The sequence below is a fragment of the Engystomops pustulosus genome, chromosome 7 (genome assembly GCF_040894005.1).
Source record: "Engystomops pustulosus chromosome 7, aEngPut4.maternal, whole genome shotgun sequence".
Classification (NCBI taxonomy): domain Eukaryota; kingdom Metazoa; phylum Chordata; class Amphibia; order Anura; family Leptodactylidae; genus Engystomops; species Engystomops pustulosus.
Window position 1 is genome coordinate 61,702,497 of NC_092417.1, and position 14,030 is coordinate 61,716,526.

Sequence of the window (14,030 nt, forward strand, 5' to 3'; positions counted from 1 at the left end):
CCCAGACTGCAGTGTTGGGGAGTCTTCATCTTGTTGGTGAGGTCACCACAGCTGATTGACACCTCTGCTTGTAAAGATGTCCTGCAGCAGCAGTAGCCTGTGACTTCCTCCAGCTGCTGGGAGTGGGGGGAGGGAGGTTCCTTCACATCTGGAGGCCAATGATCTGCTGCTGCAGACTAGTATAACGGGACAGCATCCCCTCCTGCCTTCTCTCCCACCCCCCTCCACACTGATTCCCGGATGTTGGATCCAATCCTGGAGTTTTATTCACTTCCATAAAAGGGCAGAGCAGCCTCCTGAAGGCTTGCACTGAGTGTGCAGGATCTCAGCATCTCAACTCCTAAAAACTTTTCTCCCCTACTTGTGCTCCCCCTCCCCTCTCCTCCTCCTCCTCCTCCTCCTCCTGCTCTTCCTCCTCCTTCACTCACTTAGCAGTTGTGAGTCTGAGCAGAGAAAAGGGAATAGAGAGGGGAGTGACTGCAGCAGATTGAACAGCAGTGACGTGAGGCCAGAGCCTGGGGGACTCCATTAGAAGAGCTCACACTGCCCTGCACAAGGGAAGCTGCCTCCTGCTCTCTGAGGAAACACTAGGACACTAGACTAGAGGTGAGTGTGCACTCAGTGCCTGATCCACACTTGCATCTGCTACCCATCAGCCTTGCTCCAGCCTGCTCTTCCCCTATGGAAAGTTAATATTCCACCCTGGCTGGGAGCAGACAGACCGGTTGGATAAGTTGTAATGAACAGGTGAACACAACGGTTTGCAGAGAGCAGAATGTGTGCAGACAGCTGCATGTAGGGTCTACAAGGGGCTGGAGAGGGGTCCTGGGCTGGGGGGATTAGCCCTAACTAGGAGGGGCTCAAGCACTGCTCACTCTCTTAGGCCATATGGGATTTTCTGGGAATGCTAAGACTTGTAGTCCTCCAGCATCTAGACTGGATCTGTATCTCTGTTGTACTGCTGGGACTTGTAGTACCATAGAAATTAGAAAGCTCAGACTCTTTTTAGCTAATGTGACTTTATACCCAGACGTAAACTTGTCTGTTTTGGGAAGCTGCCTCCTGATGTTTTGGATTCTATAGTTAATATGTATCTATATGAGGTGTATTGTATCGTTACTGCAGGTATATTATGACTTTAGGCCATGTGCTGCATGTGAAATGTTTTGGATCTGGCGGTGGATTATGACTCACATTATATCTTTGTTCCTTTTTCTATGGAAAGGGCTATAGATTTGTCCTGTGGTTTTAATGCTCGTCTTGAATAATTTCCTTTCTATTATGGGGCTGGGTGTGATGTCGTTGTGTTGCGGCTCCCTCTGCTCTGCAGTCCTGGGTGGGGATAGTGAAATAAAAAAAAATGGACTGGGATTCCCCTGTAATTTTGAGTAGTTTCATGTTCCATTTTAACTGTGAATGTGTCAGATATATTAGTAAATATTTTACAGTAAGATTAGTTATATGTGAAGATGGCTACGTGTATTAGGGGAGGGTATACTATACAGCGTATATAAAGATGGTTCCTGGCTAATAGGATTGTCATTTCCTCTCCTCACAGGAAGGTAACGATGGCTCTGGATGGTATACGGATGCCAGATGGCTGCTATGCCGATGGAACATGGGAACTAAATATCCATGTGACGGATTTGAACCGGGATGTAACTCTAAGAGTCACTGGAGATGTACATATTGGAGGGGTTATGCTTAAGCTGGTGGAAAAACTTGGTAAGTTGCACATGTGTAGGTGTGGCTGGCTCACTGTACTGGGGTTGGATCGTTCCCATCCCCCTAAGCCAAAGTCTGCAATAATGAATTCATTTTGCTGTTTTCACTCCTTTCTGAATAACTTTTTTGTTCTGCATCACCTTGTATTTTTGGCTCTTGATTCAAGAGTCCTGGTAATTGCCTATGAAATCTTTTAGGCTTGTTACACTGTTGTAGAAAACCTACAGGTAGATGGAGAACAAATAACATCTGGTGCGGTAACAATGTATCTATGCTTCTGTGTTGGAGAAATCCATAAATGCCAATTTTCTTACATACAACATAAATATAACTCAACAGTATTGTTACATCACACAGAGAAACCATAAAACTGGACAAAATGTATATTTATAGACAGTGTAAAAATAACCAAACGCTAATTCTAGCTGTAATATTGCAGGACAACCCCTTTATGAGTCTTTGCAATGTATTTTATTGTTTTAATTGTAATGTAAATGGAGGGAACCAACCAAGGACTAGTTGTCCCAGAAATTTACAAGTATGAAGCTTGTTCTTTTGGAGAGACTTGTATGGCGCACAGTGTATAAATAGCTGAATCCATGATTTGTACTCTGCTAAAGTAAACATGTCAGATAACAGGCTGTCTGCTGTATGTACACACCGGCCACTGCATACAATGGAGCCGCATGTGGAAATGCAAAGCCGAGTACTGCAGACTTTCTCTGACTGATAAGTTTACTGATACCACTGTAATACTGTATATTTGCTGGTTAACGGTTTATTTCCCCGTTGTTTGCTAGTGTTTTTTTTTTTTTTCTAAGAATGAAATGTGTTAAATATGGTAAACCAAAAAAATTGTAGTGGTCATATTGCTCTAAATTATTCAATAGGTTTACTGGTTTGCACCAGTCCTCAACTATAAAGAATAACAAATTGTATTGCTTTACCTTCCCGGTACTTCTGTGGGGATTCTGTACATGTTCGAGGCTGTAGCTGCTTTACTCAGACTTTTGGATGGCGATTTGTTTGTCCTCCTGTTTAAGCTGTGACATAAGATTCCTCTATGTAACTGTAACAGCCATTTTACTTGCCCAAAATTTCATAACAAAGCTTATGTCCCGGATCTACTGGACCAAACCCAGCACAGCTCAGTTTAGTTAAGTTGTATCCGATTTGGGCTGGTAAATCTGTCTGACATATGAGTTGAGTTAGTCAGACCAAACTTGCCCATGTGCATGGCCCTTAAAGTGCAAATATACCTTCCTGACTCACATATTTTTTGCATGTGGTGAGCATGTGTTCTCAGTTGGGACAGGGGAATAAGTCGCCTGCATCTCCCATAAGAACAAGGAACAGGCACGTTGAAACCCAGCATCCTTTACCCTATCTTTCCCCTGGCAAATGACCGTTCACAGTAGTCTGCTTGGCTCACTAAAATTAGCTGGTCCACCTTTACCTTTTACTGTTTGTGTATTTGCACCTTGAAAGAAGTGCATATAACCATTATCAATACACGTAAGCTGGCACAAGTGTCTCTTCTCTCCCCATATATATCCAGACTTAAATGGGTTGACTGGGATTAAAAAAAAGTTATACATTGCTTGGGCAGGGCTATTAAAACAATAAAAATATTTTACTTTAGCGCTCCTGTTCACCTGTGGTGCTGTGTGTCACTGCTGGGCCACTTTTTGTTTAGATGCCGGCAGTGCCGTCCCGACCACACCCGCACGCCTGCTACAGTGTGTGGGATGTACAGCGCCGCGGGTGAACGGCGATATTTTTTTTTTGTTTGTTTTCAATAGCCTCCCCCATATACAGCTTTTTTCCCCCCCTTGTAGACAAACCCCTTTAAGTAGTTAGTGGGCCATGACATTAGGTGAAAAGCAGACAACATAGGGATGGCCCATTTTATAAATGCCACTCATCTAGAATATGTTGGGATGAAACTTCACTGTTTATTTTCACTCTATTGTCAGCAGACTGTTCGCAATGATAAGTGTAAATATACATTATGCCAATAGGTTGTTTGTCATTGTCACCGGCTCGTAATAGCAACCGCTGAGTGGCTGAAACAAGTCCAACTCGTGTTACATTATTAACACATCTGTTGGGTATTGGTTGTTAGAAACACTGGTCAGGCCCAACAACCAATTTTACTTTCATCCCCTTAAAGTAGGAGTTGACCTCTTGTAGTAGTTCATGGCAACCAATTGGAGCTCAATTTTGATTTTATAAACTGCTGTAGGAAAATGAAAGCTGAGCTCTGATTGAGAACAGAACTTCTGATAAATCTCCCCCCATTTCAGACTTCTAGATATAAGGCCTTTGACCATATTGGGCTGCATGAAAATGATGGAGGCCGCGGCTCTTATTTGGCTTCCCTGTACAATCTGTATTATTCTGGTCAAGTCATAAGTTACATGTCTGCCAGGGTTACCTGTATGAAATATTGGGGGATACAGTTGTATCCTTAAAGCTTTGGGGAAAGATGTTTTTTTTTTCTAATTAAAAACAAACCATTAATATGCATTCCGGTATACAGACAGTCCCAGGTTACATACAAGATAAGGTCTGTAGGTTTGTTCTTAGGTTGAATTTGTATGCAAGTCGGATCTGTATATTTTTTAATTGTAGCCCCAGCAAGAATTTTTTCGGTCTCTGTGACAATTGGATTTTAAAAATGTTGGATTGTCATAAGAACCAGGATTAACAATAAAGCTTCATTACAGATGCCTTTAATAACTGTCATAGCTGTTTATTGTAGCCTAGGGCAAAAGTACAGTAAATTACCAACATCCAGAGGTCCGTTTGTAACTAGGGGTCCTCTGTAAGTCGGGTGTTCTTAAGTAGGGGACCGCCTGTATTCTGGAACTGCGTCCTCCCCTCCCCCACTGTCTTGAGCGACTGATGTTTCTTTGGCAAATGGCATTGCAAAGAAAATGTAAATTGGGTTAGAGTAATTCCAAATTGTTTGTTTATAAGCTCATTTTTTTCTGTTTCTGATAATAACAGTAATTCAGGTCTGGGATTGTGCACGGAGGGCAGTGTTGATAATGGGCTTCTAGGAGGCTGTTGATGCTTGGCACCATAGTGACAATGACATTTGCTCCTTTATGCAGTTGTTGTGTGTCTGGGCAGCAGTGTTGTACACTAGCCTTAATCTGTGTGTCCATTTTTTTTTCTTTTAGCTCTAGCTTCTTTTGGCTCTGAAAGTAGTAAGTGGGATAATTGAAGGGTAATTCCTATCACCAGGTCAAGATGGGAACACACACAGTCATCCCCTATCTTGTGGATAGGCAATATAACTATAACTTTGTACAATCTCTTTAAAGTGATTGTCCAAATTTCTTATTTTTTCTATTGGTGCCAGGTGGTATAAAAATACCACCTTTAATATTTACCTCTGTCTGCCTCTGGTCCAGCACGGTGTCTCCCATCATTGATGACCTCTTCTAGTAAACAGAGGCTCAGCATCACAGCCCTAGGCTGTAGTAGACGTGCACTGTCAATGTGACATCACTTGGGGTAAAAAACGAAAGGGCCTTTCATACTCTCCGCCAACCTTTGTGTGTTACATAGCAGAAATTGTTCGGCTCATTCTGGTGAATTTGGATTTTCTTTCTAGATCCCCGCTGTTACTGAGTACTCCATGGCATTTTTTCTTATTTCTGTCAGATGGGTGAGGCCAGGCAGTCTACTCCAGCCCTGCACCACCCATCTGACAGTAGAGTCTAATTAGCTTAGTTTCAGTACCCAGCATGCTAATTAGGCTGTCAGATAGGGGCACTGAGCTGAGCCATGTGATAGCTGAAAACCTTTTATTACTTATTAAGGGGGAAGCCTGATAAAAATCCCAACTATTTTAGAATATGCTTTGGATGTCTACAGAACTTGGCTCCTTGAATCCGAACCAGAGACGGTTTAGAACTGTCTTCTTGGTTATAATTTACTTTGGTATTAATGGTATAAACCAAACTGTATTTTACACTCATTACTTCAGACAAATGTCTGTGTGTAAACCATCGAAGATGTGATATCGGAGAAATATGTCTTGCAATTCGGGCCACTGCTCCATTTCTCGTTAACACATAAAGAGTGGACTTCACCTCTTCATTTCATTCACTTCCATTGCTTCATTTGGGGGGGGGGGAACAGCCAGATTGCTTCTCGTTTTTACGTCCTTCATTGATTCTGTTGATCAGTCACTGCCAACTTAGATCATGAAGGGGGGGGGGGGACCCTTGAATGAAAATATTCCCTTTAGGGGAACCCCTTACAAGAACCTCCCCACTTTTGTAAAGTTTGTCTTCTAGAACTTGTAATGCTGCAGTTATGAAAAATAATATAAAACCTCACTGATTAAATAATGTAGGATCTACAACTATGCATTTTATGCATTTCTGTTTTGGGTGCAAAAACTTCCATTTTAATCAATGGGGAAGATAAAGGAAGGAAACAGAGGATTACGGTAAATGAAATTCTCCTCTGTTGTCATCCTCTGCTGCTCTACCTTCACCTTGGCCGTTGTGTTGGATCTTCCATTGGAGTGCAACCACCATTTGTGCTATGTTTTTTCAAACCATGGAAGCTAATGGTGAAATTTAGTGACTGTCGTTCATACACCCTATGAGAGGAGTGAGCTCTGTGTCTGCATAGTGCTGTTATTTTTACACTAAGGCTGCTCCGTTATAGACATACAGCCAAGGTGACTTCTCCAGGACAGTTATACTCTCAAAATAAAGCCATTAGTCTGCAGAAATGGCACAAAGTAATGGCTGGGCTTCAGCTTGTGACTTATTGATTTTCTTCATCCCCTGTATGAGCTGCCTACTGGCTTCATTCGCTGTTAGGTTGTGGTGATAATGAATGGGCTTTTTGTCCTACACAAGGAGCAACTATTTACTGTTTTACATGTGATGGGTGTGGAATTTAAAAAATCCACATGTTTAACAGGCATTCTGCATTTATGGGAATCTGTAATGAGGCTTTGGGCTCATAAACTGACCTGTTCTCTAGGACAGTGACAGAATCACAATGATGTCCTTCTATATTCTGGGAGATTTTGCATAGAAATAGATCTGAATTATCAGGCAGAGAAATTTAATAATAGGATTTCCACTCCTAGCATGATAAACCAGGGACACTTACTCATATATACAGGCACAGTGACTGTGGTAATCGTCTTATATTTCTCCATGGCCTCCTTCCTTCTAAAATCAACTTTTAAATGATTCCTCAGATAAATCTGAGGTAAGAGGAAGTGTCAGCACAGTGTAACAGCTTGTGAATCTGTGGTATGGACAAACACCCCTGGGAGCCCTTTTAGTTTAGTTTTCATAATTTTAAAAGTTTTAGATGGAAGATAACCCACAGATCCACTGTGACTGTGGTAAGTGTCCCTGGTTTATCATGCTTGATTTTGAGGAACATTGGTCAAGCCAGGAGGGGTTAGGGCCGGCGTGACTCTCTTCTGCCTTTTTGACTCCTTAGCTCATCTCTATGCAGATTTCTTGACCTTCTAGTCCTTGTAGTAGGAAAAGGGACACAACTTGATACTCTGATGCAACATCTGTAACGGGCCATTCCCATGAATTTAATGGGCGACTTGCATGTCTGGCATCTGTTCTGTATTCCCGTGTCTGTTTTAACGGATTATTCATATCCACTTCACTGACGGAATTTTAAGAGTATTTTAGCAGCCTTTTTTTTTTTTTTTTTTTTTTTTTTTTTTTATATGGATGGCATGCCACGCCTATTGTGGTGGTTGTCTCAGCTGGTTTTCTGTTATCCATAGGAATCAATATACTGCTGATCATGTACATACTGTAAGTTATCACACAGATGACAACTGTCCACTCCTTAAGATCAAAATTGGAATTGAGTGTAGACGAGATGCATCTGGTGGCGCTAACCTAGTGTGAATACATTGTATGACATGTACAAGCAGACAGTCTAGTAAATGGAGATGATCTGTGCCACCAAGCTTCTTATCACCCAGCAGTTATCTCTCTCAGCTCTGCTGGCAATAAGTGGAGGTAATTGGGCTTTTAACAGCTAACCGGATTTTACATTTACAGCATTTACTCCGTTACTGTAGATGTAATGGTTCCTAGAATCTGGAGCTGACTTCATAGTGATGCTAGGAAGTGGCTTTATGGTATGTAAATGGAAACTGCCCCAGATAAACATGAGCTGCGGAGCTAAAGGTGGAGATGGTTTTTTTTTTTTCTAGTGGAAATATTTATAATGGGTTTTGTTAAAGGATTTATCCATTGAATGTCATAGAGAAGGGGGGGGGGTCCTCCTTCAAGAACCTCTTGTGTATTGGATGTGGCTCCTACGACCAAGCAGTCAACCTACTCAAAAAGACTGGAAGGAACCCTTTAAGGAGTTTTCCTTTGCCATAGATTTATACAATATCACTTGGTTTTATAGGCAAATGTCCTCTCTGCTTCAAGGGTCATTGGCTGTATCATACGGACCCTCAGAGTCTTGCACAGTGATTCCACAACTGCCATGAGACATTTGTCAGTACTTCCCTCAATACTTAGTTTACACGTTGCTCATAATTTTGACTGTACTTGAAAAGTTACATATTTATTTAAAATATTTTTGTTTTTTGGCACAGAGTAGCCATGTTTTTTTTTTTTTTTTTTTTTAGAATTTTGTACAATCCCTATAAAGGTTTATAGATCTACATGTTTATAAGAATTATCCCTCCTGTTTTTGTGGACAGGATGTGAGAAACTGGTGATGCATAATTCAGTTGCAGAATTTATAATAATTTCCAGGTCAAGTGGATGTCAACAGACAAGCTAAAAAGGTTCTTGTTAATGTCCCTTCCTGCCCGTCATAGTTAAATGGTCACTAGTTTTTCAACAAGTTTTACATGCATCAATAGTAGAAGTGACTGATAATATAAATTACAATCTGTGTTATTGGGCAAAATTGCGTATTTCTAAACTTGTTCTTCTCTCCATCACTGAAATTCACTCCAAAATTTCTGCTATTAGATTACATAGACGTCTATGAAAAGGGGGGAGGGGGGGGTATGCAGGTGTTAAAGGGGTATTTCCATGAAGACAAGTTTCCCAAATATACTCAGAATAACAAAATAACACATTCTCTAATTCACTGTTATTATCAAAAATGCAGCATTTCACAGATATAAGTCCAACTTGTTTCTATCAGTCCTGGTGTTTACTATTTCAGTTGCCCTGGTTTCCAACCCTGAATCTTCTGACTTCAGGGTTGGCAGACCTCTTGCCTGACTCTGTGGAGCTGAGGTCTTCTCTGCTCTCTGCCTCTAGCCCCCTGCAATCCAGGAGGAGCTCACACTCACTGACTTCCTGCTGACAAACAACAGATCACATGGTGAGGAGAGCTACGGGTAGATAAGTTAATGTAGCTGTGCTGACAGTGTCGTTGTGTGTAGTTTGCATCTCATGGATCTCTGTGTCTGCTTGGAGAGTCCCCGCCCACACTCTGGGATTTTACACTGACCATAGCTGAGTGAGCGGAGCTAAAACTGAGTAAAACTGTAAAGTAAGGGGTTAAAATGGGATCTCTATTGTGTAAACATCACTAGGGGATTGAAATTTGAGAATTTTCTTTCGTGGGCTAACCCCTTCAACTCCTTACCAGTCAGCACCTAATATCCCATGATTCTGACTTGGAGAACATATTTTTTCTTAAAGGTCAGAAATGATGTTCTTCTTTTTAACTCAATTTAGTATTTATGTAATTTTTGCTGAGAGGTTTGGTTAAAGGGGCATTCCCACACAATGGTTCTTAAATGTACTTAAATAACACATTCTCCAATTCATTGTTATTAACAAAAATACAACATTTCACAGATATAAGTCCAACCCGTTTCTCTCTCTGTCCTGGTGTAAACAATCTCGGTTGCCCCTGAGATCCGACCCGCAAATCCTAAGACTAGGGTTGGGCAGGGCACATTGTTCTCCTGTCTGCCGGATCATAGCCCTTAAAGGGACTCAACCAAATGTGGGCGAATCGCTAACAGTGTACTTGGCTTCAGGCTCCCCGGCCAATTAACGCCGATTTTTCCTGACTTTCGTCTATGGCAGAGTGAGGGAACAATAAGTTCCCTGCTCTGCCATAGACGATCTCATATAAGCAAAGATGGCGGCCCCCTGCCGCTAGCGGCGCATTGCATGACGTCTCAGCGTGTGACGTCACGGCGCCACGAGTAGCAGGGCGCCGCCATCTTTGTTTACATCCGACACGAGAAAGAAGATGATGATGGTGCACATCGGGGGAACGCTGGAAGGTGACAACAATTTTATTTTATCTATGACTGTATATAGTTAATTATAGTGGGATTGTCTGTATATATTTATTATGGGGGGAGGGTATTGTATATAGTTATAGGGGGTGTATATAGTTATAGGGGGTGTATATAGTGGGAGCCGGATATAGCGATTGCTGTTCCCTGTCTGGACTACATTCGATGGGGGCCCCCACCAACCTTGATCCGGCCCTGCTGACGCTGCACAAGCTCCTCTCTGTAGCGGCCCCCACCCATGCTATCAAAGACGAACACACACTTACACTCACACACTCTTTCGGTAAGCAGCATGGTGAGGAGAGTAAAGCTACAGGCAGATAAGCACTTTATCCACGGGAGGGGGAAGGCACAGCAGAGTGTATGTTATGCCTGTGATGGCAAAGCTGAAAATGTCATGGGTTCTATGTATCTCATCATCTCAAATCTGTCTCATCTCTGTGCCAGATATTAGTGGAATGTCCAGCAGCTAAATGAAAGTGTATATAAACCTGGACCCTGATAATCTAAGCACATTGTCAGCTCACAGCACAGAGGAATAATGAACAGTCTGCTTAGAATGTCCACGGCCACACCCTGGAATTTTACACTGACCACCACTGAGTTATAGGTGCTAAAACAACAATACAACTGAGTAAAATTGTAAGGGGTTAATTATTTTAATTGTCTACACATCACTAGGGGATTGAAATTTGAGAATTTTTTTTCATGGGCAAACCCCTTTAAGAGAGTAGCTATCATGACTAAAAAGGATTGTTTTGCTTTATAAAGGGTTTTCATATCTGTATATGAAAATGTTGTGATCGAAACTAGAAATAGTCAAAACTGTGCAGTTTATTTCTTGCCCCATACAATAAGAAGAGTATCAGCAGATAGAGCTGCTCCCTATGCATTTGCTTATTCAAATGTAGTACATTACTCTCTGCTTGATGTTTTTCCATTTGTACACACCGCGACCTCTGGGAATATCGTGCTCTGTATAACTCCCACCACCAGTAATCTCGCTAATGGCTCATCCCATAGCCTATGAATAAAACACACTGCTTTATTGATTCTCTGTCTGGATGAAACGTTGGAAGCTTCAATGCACTGTGTTGTCCTGACCTGCGCTTTGAGATTAACAATGTCTTGGCAGAAAACTTGGGTCACAGAACAATGATCTGGTCATTATCCAATAAAAGTTAAACCGTCAGATGTCTAAAGTGATCCTTGCAGGAGGTGACAAGTTACTCTACCCACACATAGCAATGTGCTTCTTCTTTTTACACTGTGCCAAGTAAAGACATGGGATTGGTAATTTTTTTTTTTCTTGTTGCAAGGAACCACATGGTGATGTATGAGCAAAAACCCCATATAGTCAATCGGCACCACTTTAAATACAATGGCTGGGTCTTTCCAAATGGAGACCCCCTCTTATGACTACAAGCTCACTTGTAACATAATACCAAAGCCAGAAAACAAAACTGAATTTTGGTTCTAAAAAAAATACATCTTTTTATATCATAATAATAACATTCACATAATCAACAAAATACCAGTATCAGATGGGTGGTATAAAAATAAGATGCTGTATTTTTAGAACCAAAATTTACTTTTGCATTGTGGGTTTGGTAATGGTGATGTTTGGTATTGCACATATTTTCAAAATGTTGCTGTCCATAGGGAGTTTAGATAATGCAGTCCCCTTTAGGAGGTTTCAGGGTCCTCCTTCCTTACATGAGGTTACCACTACCATTATAAAGGGTTGTCTCCTGAGTCTCAAAGATTAGTCTCCTTCCAGGGACATTACTCTGGGTTATAATGGAGAGACTCCCTTGCAGTCTCTGCCCTCTCCATGAATTTCACAGACCCTTCTCTATGTGTCCACCATGAGATGGTACAGTTTTGACATTCCCATTAAGCATATATATAAGCTGTGATCCGAACATTAGCAGCTTTATTCTTCTATTTCGTCTATGGAATAATAGACACTGGACTATGTTTTAAGAAGTATAACAATTTGCATATAAGAAAGCTTTGGGGTTTGATTATTTAGACCTCCTGGCATTGTTGTATTGTACTGGAGGTGGCAGCCATAAGCTTTACTAATGTTAAAGGGAATGATACCCAGCCAAGCAAGGCTTCCCCAGCAACCTCTGTATTCTCCAAAGTGTTAACTATGTCCACTTTTGCACCAGAACCTATTGCTGAAATGCACTAAAAAATGTAGCAATTGTGAAAATAGGTTCTCTTGTTGCTGAATACTTAGTTTCATGGTATCATAGTTTTATATGGTTGAAAAAAGATACATGTCCATCAAGTTCAACCAAGGAAAGGAAGGGATTAGAGATTCTCATTTAATCTATCCATTTCATCTATATGTAAAAGTATCTAAAAAAAAACTATACTTTCCGTTCTCACTGTTAATGAATGTATGGCGCACCTCCATGCATGAAGTGAAAGTCAAAGGTCAAGGAGCCATGGGTAAGGCTCATAGATAAGATTTTCGAATACATAATACATAGACACAATTTAGAATGGTCCTGACACGTTTTATGGTGTTTATACATGACCCAGACCAGACATGATATTCGTCACAGACATCATGCACTCATCTTCCTGAGGATGTAAGTCCCACGTCTTGTCCTGGATCTTTTGTCTCTGGTATAATGTGATGCTTTCCATATTGTCTTCAGACAGCATGTCCTAAGCAATGTCCGAAGCAGATTTAATTTATGATGTAAAGCGTTAGCTCATTTTTAATAAAGTTTAATTTCAATTCCTCCCTTTATATGTTGTTAGAATATTGCTGTAAGTAGTGGTGAATATTTATAGATTAACAACATACAAACGCAAGGCAACCTAAACTCTCCTTGTATGTCTTGTAAAGCCGGTAGATGGCTATTCCTGAGAAGCTTTTTTTCTATGTTTAACTAGGCAGAAAACATGCATATTCATCTGTACATACATGTTTTTAATTAAGTGCTATGAAATGCATTAACTGGAGAGGAAGTGAATGCTGAAGAAATGTACCATTTAAAATCAAGCATGATAAGCACTTGCTCAAAGATCCAGACACTATGGGGCACATTTACTTACCCGGTCCTGTGCGTTCCCCGATTTAGAGTGCCCAACAAGAATGCACTGTGTGGCGATTCACTTACATTGTGCGCCCGATATCCTGCATGTGCCCTTCTAAATCCCTGTCCCAGCAGTGTGATCCCCGAAAAGTCAGAAAAACCAACGGAAATGCGCCCACGGGACCCTTGGTAAATAATCCCCAATGACTGTGGTAATCTTGATTATCCAAGGCCTCCTTCCTTCTATAAACAACTTTTAAGATTATACTAATGACTCCTCTCTCTACCTGTCTATCATGGTAAGTGTGGTTTATTGTATATTATTCAATTGGCATAGACTTGAATATCTCCGTTTTAGTTCCTTATAGAGGGAGATGGCCTCATATCTCTGTTCGATCCTTTGACTTGCACAATGCAGAGGTCCCCCGTATATGGTTTGGTTTAACTACTGATTGTGATATATTTCTACTTCTATTACTACATGTGATATATGTTTAATTGTAGTCACCTTTACAATTGCAAATTGTAATAATTAATCAAACTTATGTCATTGCTAAACTTCAATAAAGTTTACTGAACAGAAAATTATATGAATGGGCCTGAAGGGCTACCCTTGCACCTGAGTGCTCTGTCTTCACAGCCTGTCTTACCCTCCGCCCTTCTCCCTCAGCATGCCCTTCCTTCTGTGTGCTGCTCCTATCTGAATAAAGGAAGAAGCAGCAGTAAGTTCTGAAGGAGCAGGGAGATGGTGAGTATAACTGCCTGTGAAGACAGAGCACTAATTGGCTCTGGTAGAGCCTTCTGACTCATTAGCATACTTTTAAAATGTGATCTGAGAGATTTAAAAAAAAAATTGGTATGCACTTTTAAAGGGGGTTTTCCCATGACATAAAATTCTCATATTTCAATCCCCTCTGGATGTTAACACAATTAAAGAT

The 14,030-nt window shown here is 41.1% G+C and overlaps 1 protein-coding gene across 5 annotated transcripts in view; it reads left to right on the forward strand.

Annotated features, from left to right (window-relative positions):
* The first annotated feature begins 281 nt into the window (after positions 1-281).
* FERMT2 (FERM domain containing kindlin 2) overlaps positions 282-14,030 on the forward strand; it is a 51,459-nt gene continuing 37,710 nt past the window's right edge. For 2 of the 5 annotated variants that reach the window (XM_072116145.1, XM_072116147.1), the window contains exons 1-2: positions 726-747; positions 1,559-1,725. In XM_072116145.1, coding sequence (XP_071972246.1) covers positions 740-747; positions 1,559-1,725 — 175 coding nt within the window. In that variant the 5' untranslated portion in view covers positions 726-739. Of the gene's footprint in view, positions 607-725; positions 748-1,558; positions 1,726-14,030 lie in introns of those variants that run through there. The other 3 variants (XM_072116148.1, XM_072116149.1, XM_072116146.1) reach the window with 2 other exon arrangements.